This window comes from Psittacula echo, assembly GCF_963264785.1.
Source record: "Psittacula echo genome assembly, chromosome: 1".
NCBI lineage: Eukaryota > Metazoa > Chordata > Aves > Psittaciformes > Psittacidae > Psittacula > Psittacula echo.
This window is the reverse complement of record NC_137735.1, coordinates 74581347-74598525: the sequence shown is the minus strand read 5'-3', so window position 1 is coordinate 74598525 and position 17179 is coordinate 74581347. Positions and strand designations below refer to the sequence as shown.

General features: G+C 41.4%; 1 protein-coding gene across 1 annotated transcript in view; it reads right to left on the bottom strand.

Moving 5' to 3' along the window:
• Nucleotides 1-227: 227 nt before the first annotated feature.
• Nucleotides 228-17179, bottom strand: part of LOC308222042 (bifunctional heparan sulfate N-deacetylase/N-sulfotransferase 4) — a gene marked incomplete at its 5' end in the record, with an annotated part of 76442 nt that continues 59490 nt past the window's right edge. Inside the window, 8 exons of the mRNA XM_080619554.1 lie at nucleotides 228-463; nucleotides 625-727; nucleotides 5236-5345; nucleotides 7418-7588; nucleotides 9061-9235; nucleotides 10712-10835; nucleotides 11965-12061; nucleotides 13762-13944. Of these exons, the coding sequence (XP_080475680.1) occupies nucleotides 344-463; nucleotides 625-727; nucleotides 5236-5345; nucleotides 7418-7588; nucleotides 9061-9235; nucleotides 10712-10835; nucleotides 11965-12061; nucleotides 13762-13944 (1083 nt within the window). The 3' untranslated portion in view covers nucleotides 228-343. The remainder of the gene's footprint in view (nucleotides 464-624; nucleotides 728-5235; nucleotides 5346-7417; nucleotides 7589-9060; nucleotides 9236-10711; nucleotides 10836-11964; nucleotides 12062-13761; nucleotides 13945-17179) is intronic.

Sequence of the window (17179 nt, the reverse complement as noted above, 5' to 3'; positions counted from 1 at the left end):
TTCCTGGTGTATAGAGGGACTAAGCTATGCAGAAATCCTGGTCTGGATAAAGAGTAATGCCATGTAGCTCTCTATTATTTCCTGGAAGCTGACAAAAGGGGTCGATGCTTGTATCTGTCAGCACGTGCATATCTGTCAAAAGCTGACAAAAGGGGTCGATGCTTGTATCTGTCAGCACTGTCAGTGGGTGGGGTGGGTGTTATTCTTCTGTGGGTTTTGTTTTTTTTTAATAGAAAGAGTATTATTCATGAGGTCCTCTACTGATGATCACAAGTGAGTTGGAGAAGCAAGGGGTTTGACGGTGAAGGAAATCGTCTTTATTTGGGTCCCTTGCCCTTGCGTGCTACCTGACCTTCTGCAGCTCCTGTCTCAGCCAGGAGGGCAGAGGCTGCCCCAGCCTGTGCAACAGCTTGGACAACTCCACGTTGTGGTCTCTGTAGTAGCTCGACAGAAATTCTCGAGACTGAGGATGGGGAAAAAAGAAAAAAAAACAACAGTCAAAGAAGGAAACCCACCCAGGAGCTATGCACTGCTCCCAGCGAGGGGCTCAGTGTGGCTAGTTTAGGACTCAAACAGAAGGTCAATATTTGAACATGTTAGCTTGAATCTCTGGAAAGCCCTTACCTCTTGGTCCATCGGTGGGTATTTCCGACCTTTGCTTTTTCCCAGGCACTTTGTTTTCCCTCCTTCCAGTAACTGGCACCAAAAGCCTTTCTGAGGGTCAAACCTGTAGATGATTATATTTTTTAAAGACCTCACTACAAAATAATTGTCCAGCTACTAAGACATCAGTGTTAGCCAACAAGTGTTGCTGCCCACATCTCTAGATGATGGAAATACTGAGGACAGAGTGGGAAATAGCTTTCCTGTCTTGTGAAAGCTCCAGAAATTTGGGGTTTTTTTCCCCACAAATTTTCTTTAGAAGTGGCTCAAGGTCAGAGGTTTTTCACATTGTGCTTTACCTACACTAGCTAGTTTAGCTAGTTTTCATTCTTTAGGTAGTTTTTATTCTTCTTGTCCAGCATATAGGGTACAAGTTTTAAGTGTTGATCTGTAGGATGCCAGTCAAGGTCCTGAGCCTCAGTCTCAAGGATCTTAAACAGCCCCAGTCCAGACTGTGACTCATATTTTTGTCTGGTTTTGGTCAGAGATTTTATTAGTGTCAAACTGCTCCATGTATCCCTGTGGGATGGTAATGTTTTGACCAATTGACATTTGAAAAGAACTTCTTTCTGAAAAAAATTAATCAGCTCTTTCCCTGGAATTAGATGTGCTATATTCTCAGGACACCATGTCTACTTGTACAGAAAAGTAATTATTGTGTGACTACCACATGACAAGAAATACAATATTGGCAGGTTTTATGTTGATTTTTGAGTGAAGTAAGCAGTGTTCAGGTCTACTGAAAGAACTGTGGTTTGGTTCCTGATAATTTAACTGCACCTGAGAAGCTGGTGGTTCCATATCATTAGATCTAAATATAATTTTCATTCCAAAGATGGCATTAGAGCATAAACACTGTCTTATATTCTTATCTGAAATATGCAATTTGATTTGGATGTCTAAAATTCAAAGATACAGGAATTTTAGATTAAGGCTTTAAAGCACGTACTCACTAAGGAATGAACAACATGCAGCGTTAAGTATTGAATTTATTGCTGCGGGACTTGCAGCATGCATAAAACATTGGCAAGGTTTGGGTTTCTGCTATTCAGCAGATGTTTGAAAAGGATGAGGTAAAATTGGCTGGGATAGGTTGTTAATGACTTACAGACTACCTTCTTGCCCTAGGTCTAGCCATACAGCATGGGTACACCTGCAATTTGCCACTGTACATAAGTGAACTGATTTCTGGAGAAGGGTGAACCTTCTGTACATTTTCTTGCCTAGCCTTTTGTGGCAGGCCTGACCCTTGTTTCCTAAATTATATCAGTAGCTGTATCAATTAAAAATAAATAAATCATTGATTAAATATATATATTGATGATAAATTCATTTCTGCTTTGGCCTTTTCCATCTGTTCATTGTATGGTGAAGTACTTGAGCTGGGTTGCACTAATTTCCCAAAAGAAGCAGCAATATAGTGTGCTGGGAAAGGAAAACTGCAAAACTGTGCCCCAAACAATATTTCTGCCTCAGAAGAAACATATCGAATGAATTTGGATAGGGGAAAAGAGGGTAGGACAGCTAGGGCTGAATTCAATCAATGCGTTCAGGCATTATGAAGCTCTCAGAACCCTGAAAACATAATTGGGCACAATGTAAGTATTTATTTGAAAATAGTGGTAGGTAGTTTTAACTTTAGTTACAAGTGAGCTCTTTAAAGCAGCCAGCCGAAGCCTCTCCTCCAGTCCTGGTTACCTTTTCCTCCCTTACAGAGCGAGGCTGTGAGAGGTGCAGGGCTGAACTGGGACACCTGTACGCTCACCTCGCCTCTTGGGAAGTCAATACCCGATGCTAGAGACAGGGTGGGTGCCTGTGAGGGCAGAGATAAACAATGCCACCACAAGGATCCTTCTCTTATCCTCTGGCAAAATGTTGCAGTACTCCAAGAGAAAACATTTTCTTAAGCACACTCCTCTAATCCTGCCTTTTCCTTTCCTTCCTGTTCTTCACAGGAGAGAAAAAAACCCTGCGAGGCTGATGGATGTGGAGCTGCCTCCATGGCCAGAGCATGGTGTGAGAAGCCAGGCTGGAGGAAAAGGCATTTTGTCCTAGGTTTCTGTTCATTAAGTTCAGACACTTTATAATTTTAAGCTATCAGTCACTTCCTGTGAAAACAAGTTGGGTGGGGGAGAGGTGGGAAACGTCTCTTCAGTGCCATAGTGGGAACTTCGTGCAGACAACTGACTAGTTTCCCTCTCCTAGCACTTTGTGGGTTACCCTAACGTCTACTGATGGCATTGCATGTAAAAGACTTGCAACATTAGTTGATTTTCCTCATTTCTTTTCACTACTCTAATCTCTCAGGTCATAGAATCATAGAATCACAGATGGATTAGAAGGGACATTTAAAGAGCATCTCGTTCCAGCCGCACTGCAATGAGCCAGGGACACCTTCCACTAGACCAGGTTGCTCAAAGCTCCACCCAACCTGACCTTGAACACTTCCAAGGATGGGGCAGCTACTACCTCTCTGGGCAACCTGTGCCAGTGTCTTACCACCCTCATTGTAAAGAATGTCTTCCTCATATCTAGTCTGAATCTAGGTCCTCTTTAGCAGTGTGTGTAAGAAGCAATGACCTAGTTGCCCATCTCAGCTGTGGCTCTTGCTAACCTGACATGATGTGCAATTCTCTTCAGATGCCTGAGCCCTTCGTCCGTCTCCCCTCTGCTGTCTTCTTCCACTGGCTCTGATTAGTACTTTCCTTCTGCCTGGGTTTATTTTACTCTCCTATAAGACGTTCGCATAATTACTCAGGGTGATGAACTTGTTGCTCCCTAGTGTTTGCAGGTCTGGGTCCTCAGGCTGCTTTGTGACAATTTTAAAAATCTGTGATATACAGTTATTAGGCAGTAATGACAAGGAGCGATCCTATGCAATCTTTTTTACTTTGGCAGTCCTACCATAAAGCGACTACATTGTTCAGTGCATTTTTCAATTCCATCCTAAATCTGTACAGAATTGTGTGCTCCCACAGCACATTTGCATTCTTGGTGCCTCTAAAAAGTGATTGCATAATTTTATAGTTGTGTTTACAATCCATTTTTCCTGTCCAAACAAGTAGGAGGCCGAAGTTTATTCCTGGTGTGTGACTCTGCTGGCTTTAATTTAGTTACAGAAAAGAAGATATACGTATGTGGGTAAGTATTTAAAAACCCAAGCAGAAGGCATGCAGATGTGCGGCAGCAGTTATTCAAAGATCAGTAGTTCAGCTGTGTAGTCAAACTCCTCCTCTATTTCAGCTGCTTTGAAAAACAATGACTTAAAAAATTACATTATCAAATCTAAAATTTTTCCTTTAGAAAAAGATTTTGGCAGAGCAACATTCTTAAGACCCAAAGACCAGCAAGCACTCAACTCTCTCTTTAAACCTGTTGTATAAATAACAAGAACCCTCCTGGTGGAAGAAACATTAAACAATCATGAGCAGAGAGGAGGCTGTGTGGGGTGGCTGGTACTTTTCCTGGTATCAGCCTTCAGGGAAGGTAAGGTACAGGCTTTGCTATTTCCTACCCCACATGCAGGCTCATGCTTTCTGCTTGCACACTGACTTGGCAAAACCCACTACTGCAGTGCCAGGCTTCTCAGCGCATAGATGTTCCAGGGCTCTCTGAGCCCAGCACTTTGGGCCATAATGGGATGATGCTCCTCCTATGTAGAGGCTCAGTATAAAAGCTACTTACAATTTTCTGCCAGCTTAAGAGGGGAGAAAGTAATTCAGCCCACCTCCCACCCCTGCAGAGACTCTGCCTTCCTGTGGGGAACTGAGAAGAGTCAGAGTACCACACAGGCCATTAATCCCCTTGCATGGGGAAAGCCTCACCCTCTAGGTAATGAGGGTGAGAAATGTGATCAGGCTCATCATAGCTGCCTTTGCTAGATCTGAACCAAAGGCTGTAGGAAGTCAATCAAAGGGCTTTCCATACATGAAAATGGCATTAGGAAATTATATATTTGGTCTATGTTAAAAGGAAATTATCAAGAAACTATATGACCAGACAAATCTTCTCATACTGGGCAATTCTAACCCAGTGTCTGTCATTAGACTCCAACAAGAGTAACAACCTTTAAGCCAAATTTTTCACACCTGACCCTAGGTGGTCTTCAAGTTCTGGAGACTAGCATAATGTTCAACAGTCTGATGTGCAATGTGTGCTGAGTTCTTATGTGCACAGCTCACCACAGCAGAATGTACATTTTAAATGGTCCAGTGATGAAAGCAAAACAGATACCCATAGCAAACAAGCACTGGATGCCTCAGATCGGACACTCAGACTTAACAGATGTGTTTTTACGTAAATCTGTATGTTCTTTCTGCATCTGATACAACAGATTGTGTAGGTATTTGTTCTGGATGTTGTGCAAAGTAGACTTTGCATGTATGCAGTCATCAATTCTGTAATGTGTTATATATGTGCAAGTTAAGGGAAAACTGAAGGGGTATTAAACAGGGAAGCCCAAGCTTTGCAAAATTAGTGTTACGGATTTTTTTTTTGTTTAATTGTAGTTAATGATCAAGTGGGGATGTACAGCGTGATCCCGTAAGGCAGAGAGTAAAGGAACAGACTCACGTTAGAGCTTCAGAGTAATTATAATGAGGAGAGACTCCAAGAAACTTCTGCACTTCATTCATCACAGTAGCTGGGTCACTTCTTAGCTGCTGTCCATCAATAATAAGCAACTGTAGGGGTAAAAATGCTAGTTATTTAGAACCAAGACTAAGGCTAACAGCATGAGGTTAAATTAGCATGTGACTCTGTACAGTTTTATTAGAGATGAACTTCCTTTTAGGTATACTTTTTACTTTATTCTGTTGAATTTGTATAGGTGGGCACTTCATAACTCTGTGTGCACATGGTTCAAATGCAACAGTTAAATCTCACAAGCCAATCCTGAGTCTCAGAAAATTCTGAGAAAAAGAGATAAAGAAGGAATGTAAAATTATGATTGAGATTTATATTGTGTCTTTAGGAAATCTGGCATGGAAGGTAAATAACAGAAAGCTCATGTATATCTTAGACTAAAATGTTCAGAAGCTACTCAATTTCATGTTCAAAAGTGATATTGTGGCAATTTATTTAAAACTTGCCACCAGCCTTTCAGCCATGCAGGTTTGCAAAATTGTTAGCGAAGGTTTTTTTTGTTTTGTTTTTAGTTAAAGAGGAGTGTGGCATAAAGGTACATTGACCTCCACAAGCAAATGTTCAGACAGTGTATCAAAAGTGTCGTGGAGTACCAAGCAGTATTGCTAATAACTATTTCAGGCCAATGTAGTTTATATTTATTTTGAAGGCTTATTATAAATTATTAAGGTTTTGAGTGCACAGGCCAAGAGAATGCACATTACTGAGGCCCATTAGTAAGCACTGTGAGTGCTCTCTTTCTCTGTGCATCTTATTGAGAATGAGTGCATTTTGTTGTGCATCTTGTAAAATTAATCACTGTAACCATGAAACATGAGTGGTTACCGGTTTTACAAGGAAGATGTCAGTGTGCCCCTGAATGCTTAATAAGAGGGCTGCAGTCACTCTTCATTGGAAGAGAAGGAGAGGAATCTTCATGAGAGGTACAGCAGCAGGGTGAGGGCAAAGAAAGAGCACAGGTAACAGGGCATGGGGTGTTTGGCATCCTTTGCATGCTCTGAGTTCATCAGAACAGCCCCTTCTCCTTCAGAGGAAGGAGTCGGTCTGTACTGGAGATGAGGAGACATACCCTGTTTGCTCCTGGGGCCATACTGCCTGGGGACAGCCTTTACTGCTCTAGGCAGTACTGCTTCCCTGTTATGAAGGAGTAGAAAGGCCAGAGATGAAAGAAGAAAATACTTTCTTCTTTCTCCTGGAAATGGGATTGGCCTGCTTTTTCTCTTTGTAATACAGCTGAGACTGTATAATAGGAAAAGGGAGGATTGCAAAAAGACAAAGCTTCTATTTTCTTTTTGGATTTTCAGGTCCCTGACTAAACAGGCAACACTCAGTTCCACCTCCTTTCAGCAAAATTCTGTCCCACATAATCTCTGGAGATACTTGTTCATTATGCTTGCTCATTAAACACCCTTTTACAACTTCTTACAGTAGGTAGACTTATGAACTGAGCTGTGGACAACATCCATGGGTTAAGAGTGCCCATGTGTATATTTTGTAGTACTAAGATTTTGCTTTAGGTTTATATCTGTAAAAAATATTTTTAGTAATAGGAATATTCTTTAGGTCTATGTGTTTAAATATATTTTTTCATGAGAAAGATTACAAAAGACAGTTCAGTAAGACATCTGAAGGAAGAGGGGGGCAAAAGAAGGTATTGCTGCTCTAACACTGAGAAAGGCTAATTCCAAATCAGGATCAAACAAATGTGGATTTTTTTATGAAAAGGAGTGAGTGGGAAGTGGAATGAGATTTCTGAAGCCCTGCCGTTTTCTAAATGAATTTGTCAAAACTTCCCACAATGTCTCATGCTGCAGCTGCTTGTTTCTTGGGACCCAGAAGCCTTGTCAACCTTGGCTGATGCTGGAAGGAATCCCCAAAGTCCCCCAACAGGCCCATGTGGCCGCAGTTCATAGCATTTTCCTGTTGCATTTTTTCCATCAGAAAACAGAAAAATTGACACACTTCTGCCAAATAGCCTGGTCATGTTAGAACTGCATTTCCTATCAGCTCAGAGTTGCAGTGGGAAATATCCCAGCACCTCTAGTGATGAGGCCGTGTGCTCATTTTTGGGACTTTGATGAGCTTGGTTAAACAACAGGTTGAAAATTACCTGTGAAGCAGGGTAATGAGTTAACCATCGTTCAATGTGGACAGCATACCAGCCGGGTGTCAGGCATCTCTTCTGGAGGGTCCTTATCTCTGAGGACGCCCACTGGCTGGATGTAATGACTTCATAAAAATTGAATTTCAAGGCAGCAGGGTCCTCATGGGATCGCTGGTGCTAATGGAAGACATTAGGCAGGTATCACAAGGATGCTGAGGATGAAGCCATGAGCCTCCCAAGATCTGTTGGGAGGGCTGTGCTGGCACAGCGGGAGGGGAGCTGAGAAGCCAAATTTTGCCAAAATTGACACAATTTTTTACTGCTTTGCACCTCTCACATTGACAATTGTAAAAGTGCAAGTGAGCTATTAAAAATGGTGCAGACTGCAGCCCTAGGGCATGTTTTATTCCTCACAGAACTCATAACACGAGTATCAGAAATGGTGTATTTTATGCTGATTGCAACATTAGTAATCTGTGTTTGTTTTAACTCTGCTTTCAATATGCCCTTTATCTGTATGGTTACACCATATTTTACAAATATGTTTTTTAAGTACAGTGGACTTTCTTATGCAAAGACATAGGCTTGGTGTCGTAGTTTAAGCCCAGCCGGTAACTCAGAACCACACAGCTGCTCACTCACTCCCCCCACTTCTTTCTCCCCGCTTGCTCCTGGAGCGATGGGGAGAAGAATCAAAAGAATGTAACTCCCAGGGGCTGAGATAAGAACAGTTCAGTAACTAAGGTATAACACAAACCACTGCTGCTACCACCAATAATGATAATGATAAGGGAAATAACAAGGGAAGAGAATACAACTGCTCATTACCTGCCGACCGAAACCCGGCCCGACCTGAGCAGTGATCTAGCCCTTCCAGGTAATTCCCCCCAGTTTATATACTGGGCATGACGTGCTGTGGTATGGAATACCCCTTTGGCTAGTTTGGGTCAGGTGTCCTGTCCCTGCTTCCTCCCGATTTCCCCTCCTCCCTTGCAGAGCATGAGACTGAGAAAGTCCTTGGTCAGAGTAAACATTACTGAGCAACAATTAAAAACATCGGTGTTGTTCCCAGGCTGAAAGTCAAAAACACAGCTGAACTCAGGACACTTGGTAAAAGACAAAGTGCATCCTAGAGTTTCTTCGGAAAAACAATAGGCTTTCTTTTTTTCCAAGGAGAGGAAAAAAAACCCAGTTCTCCAGGCACAGCCCTTTTTAACTCCATGGAAACTTTAGGAGGCACTGCATGCACATGTACACTACCCCATGTAGCTTGGCTTACGTGCTGGAGGATGGGATGAGGTACCAGATTCTCAGCATCAGGAGAAGAGCTCTGATTTTCTAGCTAGGCTATGCTCATTTACCCCGTGTATTTCCCTGGGCGAGGTGCACTGCTTTTCCTCGATGCAGTGTCAGTTGTAATTGAGATTAAACTGTTTGTTTACAGCTGGTGGCAGCTCTGTGCTGAGAAGTTTCATCATTTATGACACCAGTGTCACAGATGCCAACTGCAAAAGCTGGCACTCAGCATCCTTCCACTTCTACAGAGTTCAAATTAGGTAACCCTAATTCTTGCTCAAGGGGTTGCTCAAATTCCCACAAATGTTGGCCATCATCCCCTGCTGCTGATTTCTCAAATGCAAGGTTCGTACCTGGTACCAGGAATACGCCCGATCAGACGGGTCAATGAGGATGGTGATGATCTTGGCCTTGGGGATGAGGGAAGCAGCTCGCTTAGGAGCATCCTCAGAGTGGAAATAGTTGGCACTTTTCTCGAAGACGAGGTCAGTGGTGGTGTTGGAAGGAGTGGGGAAGAAATCCATGTACCTGGGAGGAGAAGAAACTCGTTAGAATTAGCGAAAATGACAAAAGGGTCATATCTCTCTGCTTCCCATTTCCTTGTAGGTGAAAAGGTGGGTTTTCAGATACAATGCTCAAGAAGCAGTTGAATTTCTCATCTCATTCCAGAAGTGGAATAGTGAGAACACATCTTGGCTCTTGCATGGTACTGGTAATAGCTAAAGCTTCCATGAAGTCAGGTAATTAGGTTTTTCCTTTGATGGATGGGATTTTTGCTAAGAAGTTCAATGTCAAAGGGCTAGGTTTCACCAGTTTGGAATGAGTTTGGTTTTAGCTGCAGAAGAAAATGGGAAAAGCTTCAAAATGTCAACCATTTAATTTTAACATTGTTAAAATACTTCATTTTGGAGCCAGCAGATCTTTCCTTTTAGACATTTTCAGAATGTGAAAATCCAAATGAAGCAAAAGGTGAAATTTTTCTGTAGGTATTTTTGGGTCCCTTTGATTTCACTGAGCACCCTGGGGCTTCCAGTTTTGGTGGGACTCACTATTTTTTGTCCTTTCTGTGGAAACAAAGTATGCAGGGCTCACTGTCTGCCCAGGACCCCACTGACTTTGGAACCTGCAGGCCAGTTTTGGTGATGCCTGGCAGAAGGAGTCTCTGAGAGGCCGGCCTCTTCCTCTACATGTTACACGGGGCTGCAGAGGAGAGACACCCCCCTGCCTCAGTGCCACTCCTTCGCCACATGTATTACACATGTAACGTAGGATGGCCATGGTGAACTTCCTCTTCATGTAGTGTGGAGCAACAAACACCAAGCATTTCTTTCTCCTTCCTTTTATTGTTTGTGCCACCTTGACCTGAGCAGCTGGTGCTGTGGCTGGGGCACAGCCTGTTTATATCAGTCAGGCCTGTTCACACACTCTCCATGCTGTATGCCAGCAAGGAAACTACTCCAGATTAACCTGTGGAGTGTGATATTTATCTTACATTTAGGCTTTCACACAAGGATGAGAACTGCTGTTCCCTGTGGAAAAAAAGCCTTACACAAATGCTTTTCTTAGAAATAAATAGTAAAAGCAATATTTAAAAGTGTGATAGGAATACCAGCTGAAATGCTCTACACTGTTGGTTTTTTCTCAAGAAGAGACAAATCAAATGTTACTTCATGAAAAGCCGCTTTTGAAAAAGAGAGTATAATTCAGTATAGAAACAGCTGTGAAAAGACAGAGTTGCTATTCAGCATGAAGACAGCCATCATAACTGAGGTGTCTATTGTGTTCATTGATGAAAAAATAAGAAAATTGTGACTGATATCTAAACAAAATTAAGGACTTGATTAAATGTCCCATCGTTACAAATTAGTTTCTTTTTGTTTGATAATGTCAAGCATCGCAAATTCATCCAGTAATTATGTCAATGTCATACATGCTTCTGTAATTGTTCCATTGTGGTTTACCATGTATTGATAACAAATGCTTCTTTTTTGTTATTCTTCTTACCAGTCAATTCCCTTGTGATAGTTGTTGCCATTGAAGAACTGAACTTCTTCAAAAGTTTTTGGACTAGGAAGATTGCTGATAATGGAAGGATGCATCAGAAGAAATAAATAAAGGGCTGTTGTTCCTATGATAACAAAAAGAGATGCCATTAGGAAATAGTAAAAAAATCCCCACCTTTGACTTTATTCATTCAAGAAAGTACTTTGAATCAACGTATGCTGTGATATACAGGAAAATTAGATTACCTTTTATAAGGAAGTTGCCTGTTGATGAAAGGCCTGTGTAAACACAAGGGGCTTTCAGAAGGATGGGGGATACATGCAGACTCTTCTGCTTTTTGAGCTTTTGTCATTTCCAAACCCTGAATTCTGCTCTGTGATACAAGCCCGATATTGCTGCTGAAAGCATTGCTTGCTTGACTCTTTATTTAAACCTCTGAGACAATTTGGCCTGAGCACCTTTGTTTTCAAACTATTCATGTTTCACAAAACTTCTCAAAAGCATTAACTGTGGGACTATGTTTTTGTTGCTCCCAGAACTGTCCTTTTGCCTTCTGTGCATTTGTCCTGGGGGTCTGCTACTGAGGAATAAAAATTTCTGTTTCAATGCTACCAAGCCTGTATGTGGTAAGTATGCTTTCAAATCCCAGTAACAGTACTTATTCATTATTTGTTAGAGAAAAACAACTGGAAATGTTATATGGTGGTAAACAAAATTTTGGAGAATGTCTCTTTAAAATTGCACTTCAATGTTTTCATGCTAGGCAAGCTGTCATTGGACTATGGATCAAAACCTGCTATCTCTGTCACTGTCACAGTATTTCTGTATGATCTTGGATTAGTCAATTATTTCTCTGCCTCAGCATCCTCTGTGTAGTATGTTCACAACAGTAATCACTATCTTGGGAAAAGAATTGGTGGCTTAATTTAAATAATGCCCTGAGACTCTCAGAGGTCTGCAGGGTGTTAAGTACATTTATTGTCAGTTAGGTTCTTAAGCAATATTAAAATAATTTGTCAAACAAGTTAATAGCAATCCTAACACAGGGCAGCCAGACAGCAGCCTTTTGCTATGTTAAGTGAGTGCAATTTTACTATACAAACAATTGTCCCTGAAGGAGTTACTATCTGAATCCCACAGGAATTGGGAGTGAACCCTTTCTAAGGCAGGGAGTTGGTTTCAATTCACAGGAGACAAATACACAGATGCAAAACTGGGTGGCCAGCTTTGGTTACAAATTCATTACTTCTTACCTGTTTTCTGGGGTCCTATCACCAGAAATTTGGGTAGGTGGTCACAAGTTTTGTCTCTGGACCAAATATCCCTATGTCGTTTATCATCACACGGGTTCTGAAGAAGAAAAGGCAGTTGTGTACATCATGCTGGGGTATCCTAAATGTCTGCATGTCTTTGCAGGTGGGAAGTGTTAGGCACTAATGCTACAGCCTTACACTAAGTAGTAAAATCCCATATTTCCTCGTTAGAGTTTACTCGTGGCAGATATTGAGCACTCTGGTACTGATCCATGGGAGCTTTCAGGTACACAGGGACCAAACTCTCAGGTATCTTCCAGGACCAGCCCTTCCAGGGGTCCCAGAGAAGTCAGTAAGGCTAAACAGTTGTGCAAATCCTGGAAGGACTGGAGTCAAAATCCACACCATGTGAGACTGCTGCATTTCCTTCTCTCCATTAGCTGGGCTCATTTCATAAACTCAAGAGTTTGTAGGCACCTAGGTGGTCTCTTTGAGTAAAAATCAATGTGTATCTAATGGTTTTGCATGACTGAGGGTTAAGTTCACTCATTAGAAAAAAAAAAAAAAAAAAAGAAAAAAAGATTAAAAGATTGATTTAATCACGTTTTCATTTGAGGTTAAAATGGAAACCTCTGAATAGTTTCAAGGCATTACTTTCTTAGGTGACAAAATGGTTTCAGATATATGGGACTTAGTGCCAATTTTAATTTACATAAACACCCAAAAGGAAGAACAAAATAGAAATGTGGGATATTATTCATCTCCTTATCTTCCATCTCCTTATCTTCCTACTACCTATGAATGCAAAATAAAAATGTGTGAACAAAGGATGCCACAGAAAAGGTTAGGATTGACTGCTTCTTAAAGCACATTCTTATCACATGCATACTGTTTTGGCATAGTGTCAGCTGGTAATAGAAGATACTTTTCGCTAGTGAATAAAGTTAACAAAATACAATGGAGAAAATCATTAACTGATTTGAATTGCTGCTGCTCCACTGATGTCAGTGGAAATACTATAGATTTAGACTTCTTTCGCATCTGGACCAAAAATAACAGGAAAAATTTCTGCTGCTTTTTGCTAGCATAAACCCAGAATAACTGCCCAGATCTCCATGGTGTCACTCTGGATTTATACCTGCGTAGTTGAAAGCACAGCTTGGCATATCACATTCTGAATAAGAGAAGAGCCAGACATCTGTAACAATGATTAGGCAATTACAGTGCTGAAGGAGGTTACAAGCATCACATTTGAAACATATAGTCTATACAGAAACCCTCTTCGTTCTTAAACAGAACTGCCCATTCTGTGTTTTCTGTTGACCCCTCCGGCTCTCCCTTTTCCTTGCTGTTCCACTGAAGGGGTTTCAGGTGATAGGAAACCCTCCTGGTAGCTACAGTGATCCAATGTTAGTGATTTCCCATTGAGGGGATCCACTGACTCTGCATCTCTTACACCTGGCTGTCTGAGAGCATCTTATGGGTAGTGCAACACAATTAGTGAACCCAAGGCAATGCATCAGTAGAACTACAAACAGGGAGGATGGGAAGGGAAGCTTTCTCACACATAAGTGGCAATTAGGGGCTTTTACCATGCCTGAGTTGGGGGGAGTGGAAGCTAATCCATTTCTGGTCAAAAGCAGTGGTGTCTCAAGAATACGTAAATAATCTAAGGCAGTATGCAGGAAGAAATAATGTACCTGAATGTGAAGGGGGATTATTTTATTTTTTATAGAAAAAAGATTCTTATTTCAACAAATGGCTTGTAATTGGAGGAGGAAGAAGATGTGATATTACCTGCCAAAGAGGATCTGCCTGCTCTGGAAAGAGCTCAAAGTACTTCTGAGCCAGCTGAACGGGGGGCAGTGTCTTCAAGTTCAGGTTAGTTGAGCTTTTAACAAAGTTGGCCAGGTTGACAAAGGTGTATAAGCCCAGGCGGTCGTTCCCATAATTAGACAAATGGGTCATGAAGATACTGATCTGGGAGGCAAGAGAAACTTTTCAATTACAGGGTATAAGGAGATAGCAGCATCTGGATGGAAAGGTGGGCACAGGGCCTCCAAGAGGTTTGCTAAACCCTGTACACCCCTCCCCCCCCAAACCCAAAAGACAATAAAAATGTTAAACTAGTTGCACTTCCTGTCCTCTCTGTGAGGGTCACATCGCCAAACTTGTCATGTGTGCGCTATTTCTTTAAAATCCCTTATCTGAAGGGATATATTGCTCAAGAGCTCCCCATGGAGTGGCATTCAGGAGATGATCTTGGAGATATTTTTTTCAATATTGTGTTTTGAGTTCTTTTTACAAACAACATAGAAACTGTTTGTTGCATGCTTTAAGTTTGCTTTGCTGTTCCTCATCCCTGGGCAGGCGTCTGGGAAATGCTGGCAAATGTGAGTCCAAGGCAAATGTGAGCCCAAATATGATTTGGTTATGAATCCCTAGCACTTTGGAACATCTGAGAGAGACAGTTTGCCGCTCTTCAGACATGTAGGCAAAGCTTAATTTCAGGGCGGCTATTTGTGGCATTAACCTGAAAATCTGACTAACATGGTGTCTCCTATGAATGAAGGTTGGTTAATTTGTTTAAATTGGCATAGCTGGAAGTAGGTAAGTTCTGAAATGTAAAGATTTCAAGCCTTTGTGAATGATGGTGTCTCAGCTAAATATCAGTCATTGTTTTCTCCTTAAAGCCAATAAGGCTGCCTTTTGTCAGCCTTACTCTGGTTCTCCTGTACGTGGCCACTGCTTTGTAGATCTTATAATTTCTTTCAGAGGGATAAAGATAATTTGTAAGAATAACATGAAGAATATATTTCCCAGTATTTTCTTTACATGGGGTGATTAAACTCAGTTTTGCAGCTGCAAAGGCCTTGTTTCTCTGTAGATGGTTATTTTTCAGTTTTATGAAGATACTATCAAACTGAGTGTTGTTACTTGGCTCTTCTACTCAGTGAATTGGCCTAAGATAGGATGCGCAATGACAGTGCAATTTAATTACGCTGTTATCAAGAAATAACATCATAATGGCAATGTTGCACACACAATGCAGGTCGTTGCACACTTTTGCTGGTGTGCGGTCCCAGGGTTTTGCTCTGGCAGAAGAAAGGGCTGCTGATAAAAATACTGTGTTCTGACTTTCAAAATAACCATGGAATGCAAAACCACATGGCCATTAGTTTGTTAAATTATTGATAAGGCCTTTAATTCTTCTATAAGGTGAAGATGGATGGAGCTTAGGACAAAGGGTCCTTTATAGCCCATCTGCAGTGTGTTTGCCCTGTGCCCACTTTATTCCACAAAAGGTAATTTGTTCCGCACTTTCATTCTGTACTGAGCCTCTGTTGAGCAAAGATTGTCAGCTGTGCAAGATCTGTGTTCTGTGGGCTTGACTTAACTGGAGTGAACACTGAAATTGCCCTAGACTTTGGGCAGGTCCATGTGTAGTACCCCAGAAACAGAAGGAAGGCCGTGAATCTTCTTTGGGCTTGCAGTCTACTGACCTTCTCCGTCAACCCCAAAAAATGCCAATACAAACATATCCTTTTTAATTTAGATTTCAGCTTCTTTGCAGTATGAGAAGTGCTTCCTGAAACCCAGTTTTAAAATGGTGGAGAACACAGGAAATGTTGATAGAGAATATTATCTTGTCTCAGAAGAGTTTTCTATAAGTACTAGAGGGTCTGTCAATGACATTTAATATTATTGCAGCAATTTAATATTATTGCAGCAAATAAAGTATGCAAGTAGATCTACTTGTTCTTTTTGTTTCTTTACACTTGAATTAGAATGAGGTTTTTTTAATTTTAAAAGGTACTTATAGGAGATGTATATTAGCTTATTTTCAGAGTTTCATTAGACTGCAGCCCAATACTGCTGCAGAGATCTGTGACATCTCTCTTGACTTCTTTTATTCCATTGTGGGGTTTTTTTTATTTTTTTTTAAGTGAAAATCTCCCAAATGTGGTACATAATAGATGGGATAAAACCACAGTTAATTCTTTGCCATGTGTCTCTGAATCAGTTGAGATAAAAGGAGATGGGTATTAACTGTTGATGTTTACAGCATGGAGGGACACAAAAGTTAGTTTTCATGCCGATGCCTCAATCCATAGAAAATGCAATAGCCTAGAAATGTGCTGAGCTAGCACAGTGCTGCTGTGGCGTGCCTTGAGGGTGGCACTGGGCTGCACAGTGCCAGTGCACTGCTTTACTGGGCTCTTTTGGTGTGCTCAAAAGGGCTTCCGAACCAGGCTTAGGGGCAAGAGTGAGGAGGCCAGTGAAAATCAGTGACTGTCCCCTCTTGCAGTGCTCTATGCAAAATAGGCAAACAAAAGAGAAGGAGCTTTGCTTTTGTACTTTCTGTGACAAAAAGCACACAGGCAGGAAGCACTTCATCAGGTGGGATAATGCTTTCAGGAGGGAGTCAGGGTCCTGCTCTGAGGCAATAAATTGTTTCAGGTTCCTGAGGCTGGGGACAGGGCTGTGTCTGCTTTGCGTTACTCTTGAGGTTAAACTAGCATAAGCAATCTGTGTTACACAAATGTGCAGAAAAATTCTGATTAAAACCCCTTGCGGTCACTACACAGCCTATAGCAAGCACATTATGGGCAGCTACATCAATTGTGTGTTAGTTTGTTCCCCCACTGGGGCCAGCCCAGACACTCTGCAGGACAGCAGTGTTCAAGTGATGCTGTAGTTTGTTCTGATGTAGTATCTCATCAGCTTTGGCAATTGGTCTCTGTGATATGAGATTGTTTGTAAACTAATGACAGGGTCGTCACACAAGTTTACTATCTAGTTCTTTCTTCCAGGGCTTTTTAGAATCAGTTATCTCCAGAAATTATAAATATACAGGGAATTTTCTATATGTAATATTTGTATTTGCATGCTTGAGTCATATACATGAAATGAAATCTAGGTTGTCTTAGTAGAGGAAAATAAAAAGCTTGCTTCAAAATTATTGGAATATAAACAATGCTGGATCTGCTTGAAGTGCAGCAAAACTGCCTTCTCTACTCAGAGTTAGTGCACTTTCTCCAGATCCATAGTCCTGTGTACCTATTAATGCAGAATATAGAGGTTTATTTCCTCCTATAAGTGCCAAATTCAATACAGTCTTAACTAAAAGCACTCGTTTTTGGATGAGGTTAGCTACGTGTCTCTGGAGGGCACTAGGATGCTGGTCTCCTCTAAGACTGGAAATCATATTTGG